Below are 25,791 nucleotides of genomic sequence, written 5' to 3'. Positions count from 1 at the left end.
GAGCAGTGCGGGCTCCCCCGGCGCTGCCCGGCGGCCCCGGCGCCCCCCGGCCCCGCTCCCGCCCGGCGCTGCCGCTGCGGCTCCACACCCGCGGCTGCCGCACTGGACGGGCGGAGCGCGGCTGCGCATGTGCCGCCACCGCCTCCCCGGCCGGGCGGGGCGGGCCCGGGGCCGCCCCCAGCCCACGGGGGCTCCGGCGCCGCGGCAGGCGGGGGCGCGCGAGGTGGGTCTGGCCTCGGGTGGGGCGGCCGCGGGAGCGCGGGCAGGCTCAGACTCGGGCTCAGGCTCAGGCTCGGCCCAGCCCGGCCTTACCCCGGCGGCAGCGGGAGAGGGCGGAGTGTTTCCCGCGGTCAGGGGGCGCCGGCGGTGCCCGGCGGTGGGAAAGGGCGGTGTCCCTGGGCCGCTCCGGCGTCGCCGCTCTCCACGGCGTGGCCGGACGGGCCCTCGGCGGTGGCGTCGGGCAAGATCGGATCAGCCCCGGCGTGTCTCGGGTGTGAGGGGGCTGAGGAGCCGCCCGGCTGCGGGGGAGCCCCGGCGGACCGAGTGGCTGTGGCCGGAGCACAGAGCGCTGCCGGGGAGGCGGGCTGAGCATCCCGCCCCTGGGCGTTCGTCCCTCCTATTTTAAATCGCGTCTATAAATAACTTTAAGAATGCTCGGGTAGAAAAATGACAAAGCCTTAAAATGGTTCAGGGCCTAGTCACGTAATCACTGTAATTAGCAGGCAGGAGTAACGATTTGCCCTAGAGACCATCTGCTGTCGTGCCCACAAGTAGCTGGGCTGTTGTTGGAAGTGCAGAATCACTTTAACAGGGGCAGCGTGGAGAGAAGTATTAGTCACGGGAGGAGCAGTGACTGGGTGATTCCTGACTCAAACAGAACTGGATGGGTTGGCTTTGAAGTGCGGTTCTGAGGGTGCGGCCGTGTTGCTGAGGGCAGGCTGGCGGGAAGCACTGCCTCCCTCGGCACGGGCACTGTGTCATCGGGTGACCCGCAGCGCCAGCGGGTGGTACATCTCCGAGTTTTGGCAACAAATAGTTACTGTAGGTTATTGTGTATATAGTTATTGTATATGCTGTATATACAATATGTATATATTGTATGTATAGGCTGGTGCAATGTCGAAGTGTGCCCTCCTTCCCCGCCAGCCTGGGTGCTCTAGCAGCTCTGTGGTGAGCCAGTTCAAGAAGCTGATCTGGCCAGAAATTAATAATTTCTTTTTGTACCTTTTTTCCCCCCTTTAATCTGGTTGAGCTTTAATGAATCGCTTAAGGACCACTCCTGACTTACAGTAATTATTAGCTGATTTGCCCCCATTCCCTTATGGTAATTCAGTGACTGTTTTCCCAACCTCTTGTAATGGAGGGCAGCAGCCTGAGGTGGGTTGATTTTGAGGTTTTCTGTTGCTCCCCTGAGTCTGGAAAAGAATATTTAGACACAGTCTTAGCATGACATTGTAAAGTCTCAAATAATATTCTGGCCAGGCTGTTATTTCTTCATGTTTCAATTGGACCATGAATTGATCTGAACAGTGATTTTTCCATTGCTGTGTGGCTGTGTATGCTTCTAGCACTTCATGTGCACAGTGAGACAAACATCATGAATATGAAGCAAGATTTACTGACATGTATCTATGTTTATTAGTAATGAGTAAATGAAAGGGTTATGGAGGTCAACATTTGAAGAAATTGTTGCCGAGTATCTCCCCGTATGCTCTCTGGGGTGGGATTCCCAGACTGTCATACATACCACTCATAAGTGGTACATAGCGAGATACAAAACTAGGAGCTGCTGTGGGCAGTATTCAGCAGAAGGGAGGGGAGGAGGAAAGTTGAGAAATCCTTGCTTTAGCAGGCGTGAGACTGAAATTCCCAGATCCTCTGCAGCAGAAATATAATAACAATACCAAATTAACATACAGGTGTGACTTGGGAAAATATTCTCTATTCAGAAAGTACATGCTTAGCTTTCAACAACTAAAGTAAGAGCTACATTTGCACATTTCCCTGAATTATTTTTTACACATACTTTGGAAATATATTAGAAACTTAATGTTATTTTGACTATTTTTTTATACTGCCACTAGAAAACTTTATTAATTCTTCCTGCATATGTAACAACAAACACATGAAATTTATAAGCTTTAAAACCTCAAAGGATTAGAGCTATGGAAAAAAAATATACTCCAGATCCCAACTAGTTTGTTTCTTGTATGACTAAGAAAATGCCTAAAAATTAGATCAACATACAGGAAAACATGTTTAGGAAAACTATAAGGCTGTTATTTAGTTGTTATGGATATAGGATCTACTTTAAGAGATCAAAATATTACAAACTAGTCCCTATAAAATTATATGAAACTTGCAGAAACAGATTTCTAAAAGAAATGTGGCATAATCCAAATAAGAAATCATCAGTTATATATAAAGTACTCTTGTATTTATAATCTGTTCCTATGCACTTGCAAAACATCACATATACATATGTACTGTAGTAGACACTGGGACTAGTGAGGCTTACCTGAAGCAAAGTCTGATCTTCCAAAATTCTTGCAGTCATGAGTCCCTTCTCAGTTAAAAAAAGGAAAAAGTGAATATTGTTTCAGAGAATGCATCTCAGAAATGGCAATAGGTACAATTATGGATAGGTACGTATATAGACATTGCTACAGTCTAATCTAAAATGCAGACGTTGTGGGTGCAGCATTTGTGCCAATGAAACCTGTTCAGAGTCACAAAACAAAATCTAAAAATGTTGTCTTTGGTAACTGCAATCAAAGTGGTTTTTCATTTGCTTAGTGCTCTTAGAAGTGAATGCATGAATATAAAATCTAATAAGTGAAAAAGAAGACATCACCACTAGTTTCTGGAGTTCTTGTGCCAGTTCTTCTACTTTTGCAGACATGCCAAAGTGTCATCTTGCTTATTGCATTATCAAAGATATCAACAGCCAACATGGAAAATTATTAAAATTTGCTCTAATTGCTCAGGGTAAATAAACAGGAAAACTGAGTGAGGAGTCATGCCTTTCTGCTCCTGTTTATCCATCTTAAAATATTTTAAATAGTGATAATCTGTTCTGTACACAATCTTTCTGCTGCAGAGTATTTAATACTTTAATGTTAATTCCAAGTGGAAAGACAAAGTATTGAGAATTAAAACAATCAGCTCACAGATTTTTTTTTTTTACCTTATTTCTTACTTCCTTTCCCCTCCCTCTACCCCAAATTAGAAACCCATTTAACTAGTTTTATCCTGTGATTACATCATAGGCCTGATTCTTCACTGTCATGTGTCTGGTCATCTATGCAGTGGGTGTACCACGCCTGTAGTCAGCATCAGGCAACAGGAACAAATATGACCATTAAGCTGTGAATAATGATGTGGATGGCAGTTGTTGCTAATAGTTATAACCTTGGGAGATAGTGGAATGAGTCCTGACTAACAATTTCATACAATTTTTTTCACTTGGTTTAGGATTCACTTAGCTTCTGAAGAGGATATGTGTAGAGTAGAAAGCAGTAGACTAAATTCAGCCTATTGCTAGATAATAGAGTGTTCAAACTGGAATAACATTTCATGCATAGTTTCTTCCTTCACAATAGTTGATGATAAAGGTAGAGTAAAATGTTTTAAATTAGCAATACCATTATTATTTTTGGAATGGCTCTGTCTGTAGACAGACTTGGTGCTAGTGAACAGCCAGTTTATCAGGCTGCCTATGAAGGGTAATAAGAACATTCCCATTTCAGATTAGCTGGTGCTATTAGGGCAAATCCACAAACACAGCAGCTCACAGCAACTATTCTGCAGGGTAATGCTTCAATGCTCAGTGTTGGAAACAGACTTGAAATAACACCGTGGGCATATTGTCTTTAATTGCCGTTATCAAATTTGCCTAATTAAGATGATCCCATCTGTTTGCTTTAGCTTAGAGGATATCAGTCATGATAGAAATGGTTTTGGCTGAGGGGAGGGATACACCCTGTGGTCTGTAACCTCTGGCAAAGAGGCAGCATGTACAACTCAATGTGGTGCTGTCAGACTGTCAACATACAGCCCAAGAACCAGTCGTCATGTCCCAATGTGAACCTTAAGGAACAAGCTTGTTGACTTCAGCAGGTTTATATTGCGTGTGTGAGGTTGAGCAGGCAATCTTTAAGTCATTCTGTGGGATTATTCCAGCCTAGAGATGACTTGTGAAATGAAGTTACTGATATTCCAGCCTCTTAAACTTAAGACCTTTTATTAAATATACTTCTTTATAAGCAGAGGTAAAACTGTAAGAGTTAAGAAATTATATTTTTCAATCACAATCCAGCTGGTTGTAAGCAGTCCAGGAGACTTATGGAGTGTGTAGGGGGACAATTTCCTGGTCCAGGTATTAGGTGAACCAGCCAGAAGAGGATTACTAGACCTGGTGCTCACCAGTGCAGAGGAGCTCATTGGAGAGGTTAAGATTGGTGGCAGCCTGGGTAGCGACCACTCCCTGGTGAAGTTTGTGATCTCAAGGAGCATGAGCCTGGTGAGGAGCTAAGTCAGGACCCTGAACTTTGAAAGAATGAACTTCCAATTGTTTAAGGAGTTGGTGAATGAGATCCCCTGGGAAACTGTCCTTATGGATGAAGGAGCTGACCAGAGCTGGCAGCTCTTCAAAGCTCTTTTTCCTACAGCTAGATGACCTTTAAGGTCCCGTCCAACCCAGGCCATTCTGTGATAATCAAGTGAGTGATTGTTTGAATTCTTAAACTTCTTTGGCATTATTACTGACATGCATGTATGTAGTTTCTGCAAGCTAGGAATTTTCTCAGAGCATGATTTTGGAAGGGAGTATGTTCTTCCTGTTTCAGGATGATACAAAAGTACAAGAACAGTTACATAATTACTGTCCTTCAAATTGTTCTAATAATTTGTAATCAGAAAGTGCTGAGGCATTTAAAAGGGAATAAAACAGTTTACCAACTTTATAGATTCTAGTAGAGTCATGAGTCAAAGGGAAAATAAAGGTTTGTCTGACATTTTACTTGAATTGTCGGTGATTTTCAATACAGTTAAAAAAGGAAAAAGGTGGAGTGATACCTACTTTAACTCATTTACTGCTACTGAAATCTGCACAACCAAAAAGCTTCCTGACAAGAGTCAAGTGTGGTACATAACTGTCACTTCTCTTAATACTTGGATGCTACTGGTTTCATTTCCTCAACTTGGCTTTGACCTAATGGAGCTCTGTGAAGGTGGGGGGGGTGGGAATCTACATCTTCCCTCCCAATTCTGCTGGGTCACCAATCAGGCAATAGATTTGTGGTCTGTGAGAGGAAAAACCTCTCATCCCCTCAAGACTTGTTGATTTGTTTTGTCTTTTTCTCTGGTTACTTTGGTGCCTTCTTTCCTCAGATTTTTAAATTTACTTTTAATTTTTTTAATCTGGTTTTCACATTGGCTGCTTTTGTGGTCTTCCCATCTCCTGGAATTGCTCTTGTTCTAGGAGATTTTAGATGAGCTTTCTTCCCACGCGTGCTGTGCAATACTCTGTAATTCCAAGGCTTTCTCCTTTTTGCCGCTCTGCTGTTGCCAGGTTGTCTGTGAGGAAAACAAATACCCTGCTATAACTGATATGTTTTATTATAAACTTTGTACAAAACTAAACCGCCATATTTATTACCATTATGGTAGTTGTCAGATAATGCTTTATCTGCAGCCAAGTTCAGAGGAAAATGGACATGACTTTAGTTTTCAAATTGTGCATTCACGTATAAGAAGTTTAAATCAGTTACTAGGGCTTTTTCACCGAATCTGAATGAGAGTCAATACAAAATTGTGCACTTTTTCGTGCTCTGACTGGCTTTTTTTATGAGGCTTCTACATGTGAAGAAAGATCCGAACATTCATAAAAGCTCATTTGTTTTGAGCATATACATGGTTTATTAGCAGAGCATGAATAGACTTCAGTTTCCCATGTTTTGGCCCTGCTTCCAGTTTTCACTGAAGCTCATGTGTGTCTGAATGAGACCAGCAGTAAACACTGTGTTTGAACAGTACATTTCTGGTATCACTTCATTGCAGTGAAATTCTTTTTTTTTTTTGGAAGGTGTGGTAGTGAATATGTATGAGGAGGGGTAAGCAAGGGAATAGAACAGCAGACTACCCAGTGACAGTGGGGTTTTTTATATATGTCTTCTTTGAAACATCATGCTCCAAAATGTCACTGTTTTTGAAGCAGTTTCCATTTCCCTTAAATTACTGAGAAATTGTAAGTTTTTGAGGAATTTTTTTATTTCTTTAGGGAGCAGGTGTACATAGCCTGGTAACTGTTTAAAAATTAGATGTGGAAGGTGTATATTAAAGATTTTTATTGTAACTGTTTATACATAGTGATCCTTGATGGTGTTGGAGATTTCGATTATGGTAAGGTCATCACAACCTGAGTGTACAGAACTCTGTTACATTTAATTATCTTTTGGCATAACTTAATTTATGTTCAAGATAGAAAAATGTATGAGATGTTTAAGCTGTGTATAGAACAATTTGATTTAAATACTCCCCAATTTCAATATATATTAGAAACATGGAAAGAGCAACAATTATTTTAATAGTTGCCTTAAACTAAATGTGTGTTTGTGTGTGTGTGTATATATTTGGCTTCAAGAAGGATTTTTTTTAAGTTTAGGTTAATCCTATGTGTTGTTCCCTTTTGAAATTACTGGTGCTACAGACATAATTAAATGTAGGTGTATATATAATTGGGTTTCTGGATCAAAGCTGTCATGCAGTTTATTTGTATTTGAAGAAAAAAACCTGGGTGATTTCTTTTTTCTAGAAAGTTTCAAAAGAGAAATTAACTACAAAAGGTTGATACATCTCTCTGGTTATTCTGTCATCATATGGTATTTGTGCTCTCTAATATACATGGCTCTGTTAATGCACAGAGTGTTATCTCTGCTGTCCCACCTGGGCAGGGAGCAGCCATGGTTCCACTTGTTGGCACAAAGAATGGAAATGTCCAAATTGATTGATTACATTGCTCTGATTTCATTATTTAAGAGAGTCCAGTGCCACAGAAATATCCTCGGTGCTGCTAGAGAGCAGGTTTCCTGTGTGTCAACAGAAGATTAAGAGCCATCTGAATGAAGATGCTCCGTGTCTGTGCATCTGCTGGCTCTTTTAATGATTAAAGAAAGACATGTCATGCTTCCCAGGGCCAACACCCTCTTGTAACCACTGCCTCCCTTTGTGGCTCCTTGCAGAGCAGACTGTGTCAGTAATGCAGAAGCCTTTTGGCTACTTTGCCTTTTTACTCCAAGTTCCACTGATCTGGTAGGAGCTCTTTGTTCTTGCTTGTCTCTTGTCTGGCTACCCGTGTTTTTCTTTTTTCAAATTGTATAGTGCAGTGGTGCTCTATTTTTCAGGTATTTACCTTGGTAATGTCAAGGGGAACTGTTCCCCTGCAGCTTTAGTTTACTCTGGAGCTGAGCAGAATGAGAATCTGAGTATGATGACTTGCTCCAGTTCATGCAAACTCCTCAAGAATGGTAATGTCCTTATACACCCAGCATGTTAGCTGAATTGCGAATAATCTCAGGGGAACTGTGGTTTCATAGAATTACTTAATTACAATTTGTCTTGAACTGTGAGGTAAGTATAAATATTCTGGGGAATAAGGTGCTCTAGGAGGGAAAACCCAAGATAGCCAAGAAAATGAGCAGAAACCTTTTTAAGCTACTCTGTTGTTTTCTGGTTTGTTCCTTCTAGTGTTTCTTTTGAAATGATTTCACCATATATATTCAGAACAGTTTATAATTTATTGATATTGATAATATTTATATGTTTTTATTATCTCCTATAGTTTTAAATTGCTGGGAGGTTCATTCCTCTTAGGTGTAAGCCTAAGCCACCACCTTTGCCCACTTGGGAAACTATCATAGCCTTCTTGTTTTGTGACACCAGGCTATTACCTGACAGAGAGCTTCCTCAGCTTGGGCTGCAACCTGTTTTGTGCCTGAAATCTAATTTCTATATATCTTGCTAGTTGCCACAGGAAAGAATATTGCTTTGGCCAGGAACTGTACAAAATGACCTTGTCCTAGTAGGTCATGAGCCAAAAAAGAAACGGGTAAACTGAAATTGGACTTTCGCATGGCTCAAAGCTCTGAATCATTTGTTTAAAAACAAAACAAACCCAAACTGACATAATTTCACATGAAATTCTACGCTTATATTTTGTGAGAACGGTGTGTTGAACAGCCAGTCTTTTTCACAATCTGGCCTTACACTCAGGTCAGCTGAGTTGTATTAAGAATTAGCATAGATTTATTCCACTGAATTGTTTGGCAGATAGAATCCCATGAGTGCTTCATATGCATTTCATACAGTCTTCCTTAAAAAGAAAATACACATCCCTGAACGCTTGACCATACAGCACAAAGTTTCCTTTCACACTGCAATACTTCAGACTTATTTAATACCCAAGAGTTAGAAAACATATAATGATCTGGGGTGCAAGCTTGCTAACCACAGGTTTTCTTGCAATAAAGCAACTAACAAATACATGAAGTGATAAACTGTTTATTTAGTGTAAATTGAATTTATACCAAAACGTGAAAATGTATTTTAAAACTTGTAATCTAAATTCTTTTGAAGTGGGTATTATCATGATGGATTTTTTTGCAGCCAAGTTACAGATCCCAGAAAAATAAGGTTTGCATGGAAAGTTCTTGGCAGATCTCTCTTGGAACAGCACAAACAACATGACTTAACAAGGAGGCATTCATTATTTCTGTCTTGTTACCCTCTGTTCTTACAGTCACCAGCTGTAAGGTTACTGGCATCTTTGAATCTTCCTAATAAACAGCATGGGGAGCAGTCATTCAAGAGTGGTTGTGAGAGATATGTTGCATTTTTGAGGCTTGCTTTTGTTTTTTAATAGCTATTGTGCTTTATCAAGCTGAGCTAATGCATTGTCTGCATGTTCTCACAGCAAACAAAGTTTAGAAAAGTAACTAAATTTCAGAAGGACAAATCTGTTGGTTTAACTTTAGGGGTCTGTGAGCCTTAAGTATGCAATTAAAAGAAGTGTTTTGCCTTTGGAAATGAAAGCCATCTGGTATACTTTTCTATTAAAAAAAAGTCATGGATAAATGGCCTACATGTTGACCATGTATTTATATTGCATTACAATCCTTTTGGAAAGAATTTTAATTGCAGGTGTAACTTTTTTTGGTAAACTAAGTCCCCAAACAAACAAACTTGTATCCTCTGTTTTGCTTAGCAGTCATGTACAATGCCTTTTTTTAGCACGTGACAAACTTCTGTGCTAGTGAAGTTAGTGCCAACTACGACCCAGGTCTGTGAAATTAATATCCAAGACCTGCAGGATGAGCCTGTAGAAGAAAACATCCACAAGGTGTATTTTTTTATTTACACTATTAAGACTGCAATGAATACTCAAAGAGTGACCTTTGAGAACTTTAAAAAAAATCTGTAGGCTGGAGCCCAACAGAAACAGTCACTGAGAGCAGTGGTAAAGGCTGGCCTCAAGGCATCCTGGAGCTGTGTAGCCACCAAGCCCACCACTGGTAGAAGGTACAGGAGCTGGGGGCATCCTCTGCTTGGTAAAGGCTGCCCGTGCCTTCCAAAAGCAACTCACAGCTGGCAGTCACTTGTAGCAGGGACACCCTGAACTTGCCATCTACTCTGGCAGCAGCGAGTTGACTTTTCGTAGGTGAAGTTACACTCTTTCCACACCCTTCTTTTAATAATTTTTGTGTGAGGGATTCAACTAGGACAGTTTTAAGATTTCATGCAAAGACAGAAGGGGGACCAAATCTAATGTGGGGAAGCATGAAGGTTAAACCTATTAGTTAATATTAGAATAGATTTTAACAAGACAACTGATAAAAAGTCTAGTTTGTAGCAGCTATCTTGCATGTTTTTCAGGCCTTTCTTACAGTAGTTTCTGCTGTCAAAACTAGCAATGCTGATAGGAGCTTTCCTGGTGGAAAGGGAAATTTATTATCCATTTACTCAAAGGGCTTATGATATAAATTTTTCCTTCAGTCTGTCACATTAGTGGATTATAACTCTTCTTCTTTCACCTGTCTCCCTGTAATATGAATGCAATGTACCTGTTATATTTATCATACTTGCTGATTAATTAGAAAGGTCTTAATCTCTTAAAAAGTGATACAATTCAAAAGAGAGTTTATTGATGGGCAGGTGGCAATACACATTGGACACAGGTCATCTGGCAAGCTGGAACCTAATGATTCCTGTTGTCTCTCGTGGAATTTCTGTTTTTCTTCTCCCATCCTTTTGTCTGAGACCTCAAAGGGGGGGGGGGAGGGTTTAATTTCAGTAAGTGCATGTTGTGTGAGTGTTATCTTACTTTTAGAATAGATGACAATCTCTTTTGCCTCCAAACAGCCTTATTAACTGGAACACAAATCTAAATGGCAAACTGGTAAGCAGCTTTCCAAATACAGCGTTTTATACCCTCTCAGAAAGAAAATGAGATTAACATGAAAGGAGAGAATTTTTAATTTTTAATTCTTAATTCTAATTATGTTATATTTCAAGATCATTTAATCCTGTTAATTTCCACCTGAATTCTCTGGGTTACAGTTTGCTGCTTACTGAAGTCTCTGGAATTTGTCAATTGTCTTTGCAATCTTTTGATCAAATTCTTGTTCTCTAACTCTCAGAGACCCGACAAAGATAGGTAAGTTTGAATATGTTTAAATGGTTCTCATACCCTAAAATCATTCCTTTTAACTGCAAAAAGCTGGTCTGTATCTTGCACAAAGAAGTTGGTAACTGTATTCACTGTAGTTTTTATAGCTGTGCTAAGGGTATGATGATATTGAATTAAGGAGTCCATCAGTTTTCAAAGTAAATATTATATGCATAAAATCACATACATTAATTATGTTCATAATTTTTTCATGAATTGCCCTATACAGTTATTTCCCTATAGACTAGTGGCATTTAATGCTGGAGCTTCAGGGCAGGAGTGCTGTTGTTTGGTTGCTGGGGTGTTTTTTGGAGTTCTTTTTTAAACCAATTCAGTCATATGCTTTAAAAATTCAGATTTAATTAGATTATTTTTTTAAAATTCCGATTTTACCACAGATTTCTGCAGAGATTAATATCAACCAATGTTTCCTTAGAATGTGGCTCTGCAAACAAAGAGAATGCTCAGGAAGCCTGAAAATATTAGTCCAAGTCTTCTTTTACTGATTATTTACTTTCTAAAATCTTAGGAGTTGTCTGTTTAAATTAAGCAAAATTAGAAAAACTGGGCCTCAGAATAAGTATACTGTGTGCAATAGCTGTACTAAATCAGGCCATTTTGTATGAATATTAGCAAAATTGACTAGTTAATGGTTAGCCACCATTATTTGGTTTTAGATTATCTGGATTTTTCCTGTGTGGTTCCTTTAAAGCTGTAATTCAGAAACCAGTGGTGTCATTGACTCACTAGTTCCTTCAATCAAAGAACTATTCATTAAATATGCTTTGGGTTAGAGCTGCAGTTGACTACCTACCTAAAAATATGCTGAGTGGCTTCAAAATCCCCAAACATTGAAGAAACAGAAAAATATTTAGTTTCATAGCATCAGGTGGAGCAGACACAGGGACCAATCCCCACGTAAACATGCTTTGACTTCCATGCCTTCTGAATGGAAAGACATTCCCTCTTGCTTTCACCCAAGCAGTGGATGTGTTATTAACTCCAATTACATGTATTGTGGCACACTTAAAAAAACCTAAACAAACCCAGAGAATAATTTTTTTATTCTTTAATTGACATCTTCATAAACTTAATGCTCGTCGTCCATTATAACATTATAAAACAACACTAAAGCTCTGTAATTCCTTGGTGTAGAATAATGTTACACAGGATATGTGTTGAGATATTTAAAATAATTAATAGCATAAAGAAAACCCAAAGCTATTCTCCTCTTGATGTGATTTTAGACACGTTTTAATTGTCAGATCTGTCACTCCTGGCACTTGCCACTTGAGGGAGTGATGCACGAGGTGCTGCTTGGACTCAAATTAGAGTCCATTCTCAGTAATTTTGCGTACACTGGGAGCTCACTCCGAGTGGAAAAATCAGACATCACATGAGGATATTTTGGCTACAAAGGAAAATTAAAATGCCCTGTATTAAAATGTTTTGGACAGTTACCCTTTGGGATGTACTTATGTGCCAATCAAATCCCTGTGTGGAACTTGAGAAGACCTTTCCTGCCAGATTGGTGGAGAGGTGCCTGGAGGTTGTATTCTGGTACAGGTTTGAATTGATGGGGTCACTCTGGGCAGTGTTGCTGTGGAGAGCTGAGGTGTGTGGTACAGTCAGGCAGCTCTTGGAAATGCTTGGGATGCTCTCTTGGAATTAGTGTGCAGAATGCCTGTTTCTTATGGATTTAGTGTGCCTGGGAGTAGAGGGATTTCAGCCTCCTGCTTTAATCCAATCTTATTTTACTGAATTATTTATTATTTGCAAGTGATGGAAAAGGTTAATTCATGCTTTTAAAGAATGGCTATGAGATGTTACAGGGCAAAGCACTTGATTTTAAATTGAGGGCAGGAATCCAAGTTCCCAGAAGTTTGCTTTCCGTATATTTAATATAGAAATCATGAGTGAATATAGAAAAATCTTCTTGATATCATTTAAAATAGACCAAAAAGTGGGATACTTAACTATTAATAATTTTTGCTTGAGTTATTGTTTTCATTATTTTGACTTTTAATTAATAGTTGTTATCTTTGATATTCTAACAAAAATTTGCATAATGTTGAAATAATCTGTGGCTATATATTTATGTCGTAAATCTGTGTCACTATATATTAGTCCTTTTGTACATGTGGGGTTGTGTGTGTGTTACGTTTCTGTAGCTCCTAATATTTACTTTAGAATTTACTGTGAAGAGACATGTTAATTATATAAGGACTGTATTTGTGCAGGGGTTTCTAATAACAGTACGTGATACTTTCCTGGGCAGCTGTTGTACTAGAACACGTGCAGCGTAGGCAAGATGAGAATATTGTACATTCCTGGTGTTTTACCAACTAAATTAAATAACAATGTGATCATACAAAATGCAAATGCTACCTTGCTGCCCTGGAGACCTTAAGATTTTCCATTATGACACTCCCAGATAAATTGTCCAGAATGTACAAAAATTACTGTCTATAATTATTCGTGGTTTTCTAACAGGATGTAACCCCACCTTTATTCAGTCAATGCTTGAACTAACTAGTTTTTAGAGGGAAGAATACCAAGACAAAGCCTTTGTAGCATATCTGAGAGCATCTTGTCTGGGACATTTTGTGAACTCTGAAGGTTACAAAAATTGGAATTCAAAAATCTTTTTAAAATGTCATTCACCTCAGATCTGATTAGCAGCATCAAGAGCTGGGAGGATGGGAATTAAATTCACCAAGGCTATCTCTTACTCTTACATATTTCATCATTCTGAAAAAAACAGGTAAGTGACTGAAATAGAACATTTATGTTTTATTCCAGGAAAAAAAAAGTATTTAGTGAGCTCACAAATACCTCCAGAAGAGGTTTTGTTACATCTATACTGATTATCTTCTCCCTGTAAATAAAGAATAACCTACTACATTCTGTGGAAGCTTGCACTCCTTTTCAGTTGTGAGCACTTATTATAAAGCATGTTACAATTTTTGTTGGAAGAATGAACTATCAATAGCTGTCCAGCCTTTATGAGCCATTCAAGGTACAGGAGATCTACTGTTACCTGTTCCTCAGTCATCTCTTTTTCAGACTGTTGAGTTTACATAGTTGTCTCTTGCATGGAAGCCCTTTCATGCCTCTTAATACCCATAGAGTCCTTTCCTAAAACTCAATTTCAAGCATTGCTGTAGTCTTTCTCAGACACAGGGACTGACTGATGGGGAATGCTCCTATATGGAGCATCCATATAGGTGGCTTGTCAGTTTATACAGTAATGTTCTATATACCTTTCCCAGTGTTTCCTGCCAAGTGACTTTGTTTTTTTCTGACTGCTGTTATACACTAAAAAAAATAGAAAAAGCTGATACATGTGGGATATTTGCATTTTGGTGTATGAATATAGAGTATGAAGCATCTCATATCATATTGAATATTGTTGAAATACTGGTCTTTGTTTAGCAAATGATGTTTTGAATTCCAGGAAATGACCTCGTAAAAATGGAAGTAAGAAAAGGAAATTCACTTATGTTAGGGAGGGAAAATGAAGAAAAAAAGTCAGTGCAAACAAAAGGGAATGACAGAGGCTGAATTAGAGAAAGGTGGGGATTTTAACAGGAATGTATGGAGTGTGGGTAAAAGGTGCCTGATAGTTTTTCAGTCTAGAAATGCCCACTTAATCTTTCCAGTAGTTCAATAGTCTCTTCCAATTCTACCAGTTAATTAATAATCCCAGAGAGACCAAACCCCCTTTATTTGCACTAACTTTGTATTGCTACTGTGGTAGTAATCCAATACAGAGATTTCCAGGATACTTTAAGGTAGAGCATGTTTCACGTGTGACTGGATTTGAATGTTATAGAATGCATTATAGAATGCTGTTTGAAAGCCCCCAGCTTTGTGTCTGTGTTTTAACCCCGTCCTGCTGGCTCCCTGGCTGTTCCTCTGTACTGCTATTAAACAGTGCTTCCAAAGGGGCTGTTAGGATTTATGGATTTTCTCTTTAGTTGGAAATGGTGATGGTTGTAGTCACCAACAAAAGTAATGAGGCAGAAATGGAACTCTGCGTCAACGGGGACGCTTTCAGGCTAATGGGATCAATGTTGGAGGAGAGGGAGGGAGGTAAGATGAAATCTGGTTTAGGGTATCTAGAGTGCCTGGGAGTACATCAACCCAGAGAACTCCCAGCAGGATATCTTTGCCATGCACCAAATCATTTATGGTCATAGGGTATATTTTTACTTTGGGAATACTCCGGTCTTGCTGCATGTGCTCAAAATCAGGGCCCATACAGACACAGCGAGGTTACCTTTGACAGGTCCTGGTGTTGGAAGGGAGTACCTGGCACAGGTTGACTGACCTCCTTGTGGTAACATGAGTCCTTGAAAAGCGAGGGAGTGGCAGTGACTACCCTGTTGACAATAGCCGAGCAGATAAGCCATCAGCCTTTCTGAGTGGACACACATCCAAGCCCTCCTACTCTCTCCAGGAACTTGGGTTTGCCTGGGGCAGTGGTCACACCTGGGCTGTCTTGCAAAGGACAGGTTGTCCATCAGTCTGAAAGTGTTTTGTGCCCTGCAGTGAAATGTCATAAATTCTTGTGTTCTCATGCCTTGTGAGGTAGTGTAAATATGCTTATTTATTGTTGAAAGTAATAACTTACTCAATTTGCAGTATGTGAACAGCTATCTCACTGTGCCCTTCCAAGCAGGTGGGGCATGCACTGGGCATTTCTCTCCCATACCTTGTGGCTCTGTCATGTGTAGCAGGAATGTTTTCCTCGTGTGCAAATGGGTGTGTCTGTAGCATCTGGCAACTCGGGCTGTAACTGTGGGAGTGCTGGACGTGCTCCCCCTGCAGAGCCAGAGGTGCAGCATCCTGTTGCAAAATGTGGAATATGTACAATTTTCCTAAGGATGTTCTTTGCTGTTTGATCTTTGTATACTTTCAAGGCTAATCAACAAGAAGGGAGATTTAGTCAGTGAAACAGATAGCAGCTCACAAGAAAGCTTTAAGTGATGTCCAGGTGTTGAAGACAAATAACTTGTTGGTAGAATTGCCTTGTTAAAGTTTAGGCCTCGGCATGCTCCAATGATCAAAGACCTAGGGGGAAGTTAGTAAAGCTTGGGAAGAAGGCTGTCCTCTGATAGTGGACACAAAGAATGCAGAATTTACAGGCCACAAGGACATTTGGCAGTACTCCCAAGATAAGGAAGAAACTAATAAAGACAACTCAGCAACTGTGCTGAATCTGCTCCAACTGGTTAAATGGTTAATTCTGGCAGGGGCAAATTGGGACCACCAACACAGAGACCACTGACCCGAGAAAGCCGCCGACCCAAAAGAAGAGAAAGACTGGGCATGTGGACTAATTAGCATGAGAAGTGAGGGAATCATTAAGCAATAGAATACTAATTAATAAGAGAACAATGTAACTTGTAGCAAATGAGCACTAATTCCTTTGCTAAAATGTATAAATAGTAAAATGTACTGATAGCTGGTGTGCTCGATTTGTGGAATAACACCGAGCACTCGGGCTTGCGCAACTCTGAAATCAATAATCAATGTCTCTCTCGAGTTTGTAATTATTGGGCTTGTTTTACACTGGTTGACGAATCCCATTTTGGTGGACAAAAACCGCGCCTTCAGGCCCCAATCCAAGCCGAGTTTAGCAGCTCCGGGACAGGTTCGCCCCTCCCCGGCCGAGCAGGGAGGCTCTCGGGAGCGGGGAGCCGGGAACCCGGGAGCCGGGAACCCCGGAGCTGGGAACCCCGGAGCCGGGAACCCGCCCCTCCCCGCCTCAGCCTGTGGGCGGGAGCGGCCCCGCGCGGCCGCCGCCATTTTGTGCGGGAGGCGGTGCGGGCCCGCGGGCGGCTGGCAGCGGTGCGTGAGGCGAGGGGGGCCGGGTCCGGGTCCGGGCCCCGCCTGCAGCGCCGGGGCGGGGGCGCGGGCAGGGCGGCGGGAGGGGGCTGTAGGGCAGAAAAGGCTCCGCGCCGCATTGTTGTCCCGTGGGGTGCGTGGTGTTTCTCCGTTGCCAGAGAGCGGGGCTGGGGTAGGTGGGGAGAGGCTGCCCGGGGTCCCCGCGGGTCCCTCCCGAGCAGCCCGTCCGTCAGCCCGGCACTCTGCGTGAGCGCTGCCCTTGCCTGAGAGGCTGCTGAGCTTGCGAAGAGGTTCGTTGTGAAAAATCCTCATTAGGCTCGAAAAATTAAGTGGTGAGATTTGGCTTCTGGTCCGATAGCGAGGGGGAGCAGCGTCCGCCGGGCCCCCGCGATCTGCCCGCCGAGCTCCGGGCCGGCCCCGCTGCCTCGGCCTCTGGACGGGTCCGAGTTACACAGAAACACAGCTGTGTGTAAACACAGAGATAGCTTTGTGGGGTTTTAGAAAACGAGGAAGTTCTCAGAGACTGGTATACAAAGTACCATTTATTCAGAATAAAATTGCCGAGTTTTGTGTACTTTATTTACTGATTGTACAATAGCAAACGATTAGTGAGAATATCTGACGCTTTCAGAGTCAGCTACTGAAGGTTTCAGAATATAAAAGTTATGGTTAGTTATGGACACTTAATTTGTCTTCCTTGTTTTACAGTAGAGATTTGGCAATGTAATAATGCTCTTTTTTGGACACCTCGAACAAACAGATCTGGACTCAACATCTCAGAAGTGTGCAACCTTTTAAATTTGAGTGTCCTTTAAAAAGGACAACAAAAGGAGTAGTCTTGAGTGGGTCCTCTACTGAATTTGACATATTTTTCGAAATTTATTTTTTTTTTTTATTTTTATATATAGTTTAGAAGAATGCTTGCTTTCATAGTTTTGTCCTAGAAACAGCTCTCCAAGAATTTAAATGACTGACTCTCAAAAAAGATAAATTTCCATGCAGTCAAAACCAAAGTTTTTACTCAGCTGCAAAGGTCTAATAGTGAAAACTACCTGTAGATGGATCTCTGTACTGTTCCATGCTTCCACTGTTATTTTGAAATACTACTTGACATTGCATGAACATTGTAAGATCAAGATAATTTTTAAATAAGGCACTTTCTAGATCTTTTCAGGGAGTGAGAGTTCGTTTCTGGGTTTGCAAATATTTGCTGGAATTTTTTTTTGTGGTAACAGTATATGTACCTTTCTCATTAGCACTAGTTTCTAACAACTGCAACCATTTACTTTCTAGCGTACTGAAGCATGTTTTTACCAAGATCTGTTAAAGTCAAGAGGACCGCTGATGAGGACAAAAGCTGTACAGCTAAGAAAAATAAACTGTCTTATGGGGGACCTTTGCTAGAGGACACCACCGAGTTCCAAGACTGTAAGTCAGTTAGAACAGAAACTTCTCCTTCAACGTGCAATTTGAATGAAATTGTACAAGAACATACAGAACCTGTAGCTGGAGACTTTGGTGCTGCTAATACAACGTTGGGAAAGGACAGCCAAAATACTGATGAAGGCAGCCCTTTGGAAGAACCCATAAAATCCTTCAGCAAATCCCAGCGTTGGGCAGAACCCGGAGAACCTGTGTGTGTGGTGTGTGGTCGCTATGGAGAGTATATCTGCGATAAAACAGATGAAGATGTTTGTAGTTTGGAATGTAAAGCCAAACACCTTCTACAAACTCAAGCAAAGGAAGAACAGCTGACATCTGATCAACTCACAAACTCTGAAGCAGAAGCTCACCTGCCTAATGCACCTTATTTCTACAGAGACCATTCCTTTATTTTGGGTTTGCGAGATGAGCAGGTTGAGAACCTTAAACTGCAGCTGGGTATTGCTGTCCAGGGCCAGCAAGTTCCAAGACCTATTGTGGAGTTTGAACACTGTGGTTTTCCTGAAACTTTAAACCATAATTTGAAGAATGCTGGCTATGAAGTCCCAACTCCCATCCAAATGCAAATGATCCCTGTTGGACTAATGGGGCGGGATATTGTGGCTAGTGCAGACACGGGCTCTGGAAAAACAGCAGCCTTCCTACTCCCTGTTATTATGAAGGTTTTGAATGAGGTAATGGAACTTTGTATGTTTTGAGAGTGTGGTTTGTCTTTTGGATTCCCAATGTGAAGGAGAATGTGACTGTGGTGGTTTTAATTAACATTCAGTGATTTATTTTACTTTCGATCGATGGAGAGTTGGTTCTTGGGGGTGGGGGGAGTTGCTGATTAATTTTAATGATTTTGAATGTTTTTTCACTTTGGTCAGGAGATAAAGCAACTATTAATGTTACCAAGTGTAGAGTTCCTCCTTTTTAAAAAAGGTAATTACATTCTGTGGTATGCTTCCTAAATGACTTAAAATAGAAAGTGAAAGTAATTCCAGCCCTCTGCAAGAAGTTGTTCCTCTATCTTGATATGTCAGAAGGCTGAAAGACATTTGTTGGCATTTGCATAATTTCACAGAGTAATTTCTCTTGGAATATATTTGGTTGACCATCAAATAACTGCAGGAATTTGGGGTAGTATAATTTCTGAAATCATCTAGTTACCCAGTCACCCCTTTGATTCTGTGGGAAAAAGCAATTAAGAAAGTTTTTGCTTCATAAGGACGTGAATGTATGACAAGAAGTAATGGCAAATAGTATTGAGTACCTTGTGTGTGGCTCAGTATTGCTTTTTCTTTGGTGGTTTTATTTATAAGAACATATTTGAACATTCTGGACGTGATTCTAGTTGATGATTCACACTGGTTAGATACCTTTACAGATGTATGTATATACACTCACAAATGAGTACATAAACTCTTTCAAATGAAGAGAGATTATTTAAGCAAGTCTTTTAATCTCTAAAGTACTCTAGCATTAGTTTTAAGAATAAAAGCATTATGTAACAACACGTAAGAACAGGTGCATTGCATTCCAGTACTTCCTCTGTCTGATTATCATTAAAGTCTGCAAGACAGTTGTATGTTTATAATAACATGCACAAAATTGGAGTGTCAATGAATAATACCTCTGTACATGATCTTTCCCATTCTTCATCTTCAGGGCACTGAACAAGTTCATGTATATGTCAAGAAATAGTTTTATTTTGTTGTTTAAAATAATTTTTGTTTTTAATGTAAAAAATTATGTTAGGAAATTTAATTTTGAAAGCTTTTTATCAAAATAATAGAGCACTCCCATGTTCATTAGATTTCTCCCCCTCTTTCTAGACAGAAACTCCATCAGCCCTTATTTTGGCACCAACGAGGGAGTTGGCAATTCAGATAGAGAGACAAGCTAAGGAATTGATGGCTGGTTTACCAAACATGAGAACAGTTCTCCTGGTAGGAGGTTTGCCGCTGCCTCCACAGCTTCACCGGCTCAAGCAAAGTGTTAAGGTAAGGACTTGGATGGGGAGTTACATTTTCATGACATTCACAGAAAAGGAAAATGTTATTGTTGACATGTACGAACACACAAGGATGTGTTTTTTCTGAGTCTAAACTACTGAAATGTTTGTTAGCTCTTGAAAATTTTATAGTAATACAGTTTTCAAAAACATTTTGAGTTCTGACTAAACTTTTTTTTTTTGTTTATTTTAAAAAGTTTCATGGGTGATATTGCTGCTTTCGAAGACTAAAATGTACTATTTCATTAGACAAGGAGTTGTAATTTACAGCAAAAAGTAGTTTGTTTTTCATGCAGATTATATTGCTTGTAATTTAGACACGTCCATTAGAGTTCTAAAAGGTCCATTTCCTTTTGAGCCTCTATAATTTAAGTTATCTTTAAAAGTTTTATGACTTATTTGAAGGCAAGTAGTTTCACTAAATATAGCCCTTGTTATCTCTATGCTGTAACTTGATAGTTTTTCTAGGAAAGTCATCTGTTCTTTCATGGAATTTCTAACTCCTGGGTTAATTTTTTGGGTTTGTTTGGTTTTTTTATAGGTTATAATAGCAACACCTGGAAGGCTTCTTGAGATTTTAAAGCAAAGTTCTGTTCAACTGCATGGCATAAAAATTGTAGTGGTGGATGAGGTAAGTTTTTATTTATCAGAGCTGTATTTCCTTTAAGAGCCTGTGTGAGTGGCTGGTCTAACTGATTAAACATACAAAGTGTTTGTTATAAAGATACAATACATTTCTTAAGAGAAAATTTTATTTTTTTAATACAATTTGAAATGTGTTTGAACAACTCCTCTTCTATTGGCTGTAAAAGACTTAGATACCTGACAGGGTAATACTATTAGACCAGTGTGAATAATTTGTTTTTAATTTTCTCACCTTTTCTTCTGACTGTAAATACTCCTGCATCATACATGTTGTGGTTCTTTCGTAAATTCAAGTTCAGGGTCCTGCTCTTCATGGAAAAATCTGGTACAAATTAATATTTTTCACTTAGGTGGATACCATGTTAAAAATGGGTTTCCAGCAGCAAGTGTTGGATATTTTGGAAGACATCTCACAGGATCATCAAACCATACTGGTGTCAGCCACGATTCCAGTGGGCATTGAACACTTGGCAAATCAGCTTCTGCACAATTTTGTAAGAATAACGATTGGAGAGAAGAATCTGCCATGTTCCAATGTTCGCCAGATTATCTTGTGGGTAGAAGAACCATCTAAAAAGAAAAAGCTGTTTGAAATACTAAATGTAAGTCTAATATTTTTCTCATAAGAACAGTTTATAAAAATATTCATGTCTTTACACATCTCTGTCAGGTTCTCATCTTTAGTTCTAATCTGTATGTAGTGAAGAGGTGGAGTGAGGTGAAGCATGTAACTGCATGCACTTCAGCAGTTCTGCAGTGTAAGAGTTTTAATGGCAGTTACAGGGATTACTCCACTCCTATCACTCCCATGTATTTTCTATGAGGAAATGGGGGTGATTTTGGATGTTTGACTGAGGTTATCCAAGAAGTAAATAAGAATCTTTTAACTAAATCTCAGAACTTAAAGAAATTCGGAATTACTTGAAAACTTCTGACTTGTAAAAAAATTCATGTTGATATAAAATTGGCTTCTGAGTCTACAAGTCATTATATGTTTATAATGTACAGCTTTGTAAAGTTTCATGGTTGGTATCTTGTTCTTATCTAAAGTCTAGAAACATTTGTTCATCTGAAAGTCTTGTTAATGTTGGAGATAAAGAGCAGAAGGAATTGAATCCATGCTGATGATGGGCAGCCAGTGGTTGCCAATGGTAATACCTTTTTATGTGAACTGTTTAATTTTACAGGATGAGAAGCTCTTCAAGCCTCCAGTGTTAGTGTTTGTGGACTGTAAGCTAGGAGCAGATCTGTTGAGTGATGCTGTTCATAAGATTACAGGATTGCAGTGCACAGCTATGCATTCTGAAAAGTCTCAGGTGGAAAGAACAGACATATTACAGGTTTGTGCCTCCTAAAGTTACGGGATATATTTTGATATATTTTTAAAAGGCCATTTTTTTTAAGGTGGCTTCACTTGAATGAATAAAGTCATAATTGACTGCTTTTCTGCAGTAATACCTGAGGTAGTGCTGGGGGAGACAGATGGGACCAAGCAAAACCGAAGATGATAATGCCATTTTAAATGTAGATAAATACTGGAGACTATTTCCTAGGTTATTTGCTTTGAAATAGAAATTTAAATATGCATTATCTTAAATTGATTACTTTTTAGAATTAAAATTGTGGCTTTGATCTCTCTTGAATTATCTCTGTGGATTATATTCCTGTTTAAATCAAGAATACAGGGGAGCCATTATCTCTTCTACAATAGAATAATCCCACTCAGTGTGTTCTTACACTGTTCTTACACACTAGCCCTTAACCTATGCTTGGAGCGGTTCAAAATAAAAATGAGCTAAAAAGAACTAATTTTTATTTGTTCCTCCCTTGCCAGGGATTACTTCAAGAGAAGTATGAAGTTATAGTAAGTACTGGAGTCCTTGGACGAGGGCTTGACCTTGTCAATGTCAAACTGGTAGTGAATTTTGATATGCCTTCAAGTATGGATGAATATGTACACCAGGTAAATAAATGCATTGCTAAAGCCTTATTTGAAAAGTATATTAAAATACGATATCCACCTGTGGAAATTCAAATTTAAATGTATAAAGAAAGATTATTTTCCTCTTCAGAATATTGATTTTTATAGGAAAGGAGAGAAAGATGTGGGATATCTCTTCTATAAGTTTCTTATGTAAATTACTAAAATCTAGAACACTGCTCTTGTCTCTCATCTATATAAGTTACTAAAAATTAGAAGAGTGTTTTTATGTCAATTATTTTTGCAGTATTATTCTTCCTGTTTTGTACTGTCTTGTAGAAGTTTGTGTCTATAGAAAGTGAAGTCTACCATTTTTACTATCTGTGTGAAGAAAGGCTGAATATCCCTCTGTCTGCTGCAGTTCATCTGCAGCGTGGGATATGCATGAAATAGTCAGGAAACCAGCCATGAACTTTACTGGCAAATAATTTAAAGTTACTAGAACATGGAAAGTAAAGGGCATGTTTATGGTCGTGCTGGTACATATTGTGCTTGATACATGTATGTGACATCTCTGTAATAAAGATTTTTGAAAAACATTTTGTTTGGATCAGATCTACTGTAAGCTTTTGCCCGTAGGCTGTGTCACATGTCTCAGTATCAATAGTGGACTTCTGGTATGTCCCATAATTAAGTCATAACTTTAGGTGCATTTAAGCTAAAGCTTCAGATCTACATATCCTGAATTCAGGAAGTTTTTTGTAAGTAACTTTGTGCTAGAGATTTGGCCCTGTCACTTAGGTTACTTGCTGTTTTGTAACATAAAATAAACTTTAAGGGCTATTTGAAGGACTTCCATTTAGTATTGATAACTTAAAATTAATTTATGCTTTTTCAGGTTGGAAGAGCGGGAAGGTTGGGTCACAGTGGAACTGCAATTACTTTTATCAATAACAACAGCAAGAAGCTCTTTTGGGATGTTGTGAAAAGAGTAAAACCTACAGGCACCATTCTTCCTCCACAGCTGCTTAATTCCCCATATCTGCATGACCAAAAGAGAAGGGAACAACAGAGACTTAAACAATTACAGAATAGCCTTGTAACAGGAGATAATATTATGGACATTATTAGAAAACACAACAAAAATAATTCTCAGAGGTAATAAAGATATATTTATAGTTATGTAATTACAATGAAACTATGATTAAAAATAAACATGAAATGATGGTTTGTGTATTGCCTTTTTTAAAGAAGTTTGTCAGTTTTTTAAGGAGGCTCATTTTTATCTCATCTTTATTTTGAAGTACAGGCTGTGTGTTTGAATTACAGTACTGCCTAGTAAAAATAGTCTGTAACCCTATTATAACCAGTAGTCTTGCTTGCAACATGAACTGAGAAGATACCTTTTATTTTGTTTTAGTATTTCTGCATAATAGTTTCAGACTTCTTGTGAGACATACTCTTCTGGTAATTCTTAGGTCATTACATTGAGACAAGATCTTTGCAAAGGACAGCATTTTAAACCATTAAAAATTGGTGACAGTTTCTGAAAATCTCTTCCTGTTAGCTTACATAAAATCTTCCACTGGGAACATTTCTGCAAATTCTCAGTGTGCTCTCTGGGGGTTTCTTAGGAACGTATGCAAGTTTTGTTTGTAAAGAATACTGATAGTTTAGTTTCTCCTTTAGTGCCTGTGAACCAGTGGGATGTTCTACTCAATCACTTTGCAATAGCAGCAGTACTTGGTTATTAGTGGAGCTCCATTGCAGAGATGTAAGATAAAACACATAAGAAATTTGTGTTGTTCTTTAATGAAACAATTAATGTATAAATGGTCATATTTTTTGAGCAGAACTTGCCATGCTCTGACATCAGATACTCCTTCATTTTTTGGGGAAGTGAGGTCAAAACTATTGAGATAGTGTTGTATGATTTGCCATCTGAAGTCTGGGAGAGGTCATAATCAGAACTTCCTTTTTTTTTTTTTTCCTTTTAGACTAAGGCTTGAGAAATTAGTTTCATCAGACCTTTTGTGGTGCTGTGATGCATCATCCCTTTTTGGCAAGGTGAGATGTTGCAGGTAGTTAGGCGTTAGCCCTATGCATTGTATGTCTGTTCTTCGGCCAAAGACAGCAAGGGGATAAATTGACTTTGGTGGGAAAACAGCTTAGTAGCTTGCTGTTGTTTTTAATTTCCTCAACTAGAAATTGAAACATTAGGTCTTACGTGCTGCAGGACAGATGACATGAGTGTGGCACCCTGTTGTAAATGTGAGGAGACACAGGGATGGGTGTTGTTGAATATGGCTGTTCAATGCCAATCTTGAATTGTAGACACAAGCTGGAATGAGAGTTGGGGCCTGTCCAAAGGCACGTTATGAGTGTTGAATTCCTTTGACACAGTTTACAACATTTTTTCCCTTCAACATAATTCAGCACAATGTGTAAAACTGTCGTCATGCTTTTAGTGTTACTTTCAATTTGGCATCATATCAAAACAATGTCTCCTTTAGAGATGGAATTTATTGATTTTTCTCTCTCATTTGAAATAACCCACTCCTGCCCATAGACTCTTTTTGTGTAATGCTACTGCAGGCAAACGTTTAGAACTGCACACATCTCTACCCCTGGCCACCCTGCCCTACACGAATTCCATGATTTCTCTTTGTCAATCATAAGATCAAGCAATAGTTCTACATCATGTTTGCCCCAGGAACAAAATGCGAGTGCAGGTTTTGTAGAAGTGAAATTGTACCAGCAACCTGGTTCTGCTACAGCAAGATTTTTCATTGTTACTGGGTTTAGATAGTTTAGCACAACGTGTTTTAATTTCAGTGGGTCTTTCATGGGCAGATCCATTGTTTGCCCAGCACCCTGTTTTCATCTCTTCCCTTGGTGTTGCTTGGAGTGCCAGCATTGTCTAAGTGTCCTGGCCGTTATGAGTTATTTTAGTTCCTTTCCCACCCATTTTCTCCCATTTGCACTTATCCCTTCAATATCCGTGGCAGTGAGGTGTGACAGCACTCCCGAGGTTTGTGCGGGCCGTACGGAGCGGGTGGCGATGGGTGTTGTCCCCACACTCCGGTTCCTCACGGTCCGCGCTCCCAACGCTCGCCCTTCCCGACGCTCCCGCCGGTCCCGGCGCAGGGGCGCCCCCTGGCGGCGCGGGGGCGGTGCTGCGGCGCGGGTCCGGGGGCGGTGCCTCGCGCA

General features: G+C 39.8%; 1 protein-coding gene across 5 annotated transcripts; it reads left to right on the top strand.

Moving 5' to 3' along the window:
- Positions 1-154: 154 nt before the first annotated feature.
- Positions 155-23,947, top strand: DDX59 (DEAD-box helicase 59). 5 transcript variants are annotated; one of them, XM_027671871.1, is made up of 8 exons: positions 155-223; positions 17,870-18,693; positions 19,837-20,004; positions 20,557-20,646; positions 21,011-21,262; positions 21,848-22,000; positions 22,495-22,623; positions 23,480-23,947. In XM_027671871.1, exons 2-8 carry the CDS (start codon positions 17,881-17,883, stop codon positions 23,741-23,743), a joined length of 1,869 nt encoding a protein of 622 aa, XP_027527672.1. In that variant the 5' UTR covers positions 155-223; positions 17,870-17,880; the 3' UTR covers positions 23,744-23,947. The 5 variants fall into 5 exon arrangements, with proteins under 5 accessions (XP_027527672.1, XP_027527669.1, XP_027527673.1 ...); XM_027671868.1 differs by lacking the exon at positions 155-223 and adding an exon at positions 16,513-16,579; XM_027671872.1 differs by lacking the exon at positions 155-223 and adding an exon at positions 16,682-16,709.
- The last annotated feature ends 1,844 nt before the right edge of the window (positions 23,948-25,791 follow it).

Source organism: Neopelma chrysocephalum, unplaced genomic scaffold, assembly GCF_003984885.1.
Source record: "Neopelma chrysocephalum unplaced genomic scaffold, ASM398488v2 Primary Assembly neopelma1_97222, whole genome shotgun sequence".
NCBI lineage: Eukaryota > Metazoa > Chordata > Aves > Passeriformes > Pipridae > Neopelma > Neopelma chrysocephalum.
This window is presented reverse-complemented; position numbering and strand designations above follow the sequence as displayed.

Bases quoted from the DNA above. Each gene is read 5' to 3' on its own strand.
- DDX59 (XM_027671871.1), top strand. From the start codon at position 17,881: ATGTTTTTACCAAGATCTGTTAAAGTCAAGAGGACCGCTGATGAGGAC. The intron at 20,647-21,010 runs GTAAGTTTTTAT...TTTTTCACTTAG, and splicing joins AAATTGTAGTGGTGGATGAG to GTGGATACCATGTTAAAAAT. The intron at 22,001-22,494 runs GTTTGTGCCTCC...CTCCCTTGCCAG, and splicing joins AAAGAACAGACATATTACAG to GGATTACTTCAAGAGAAGTA.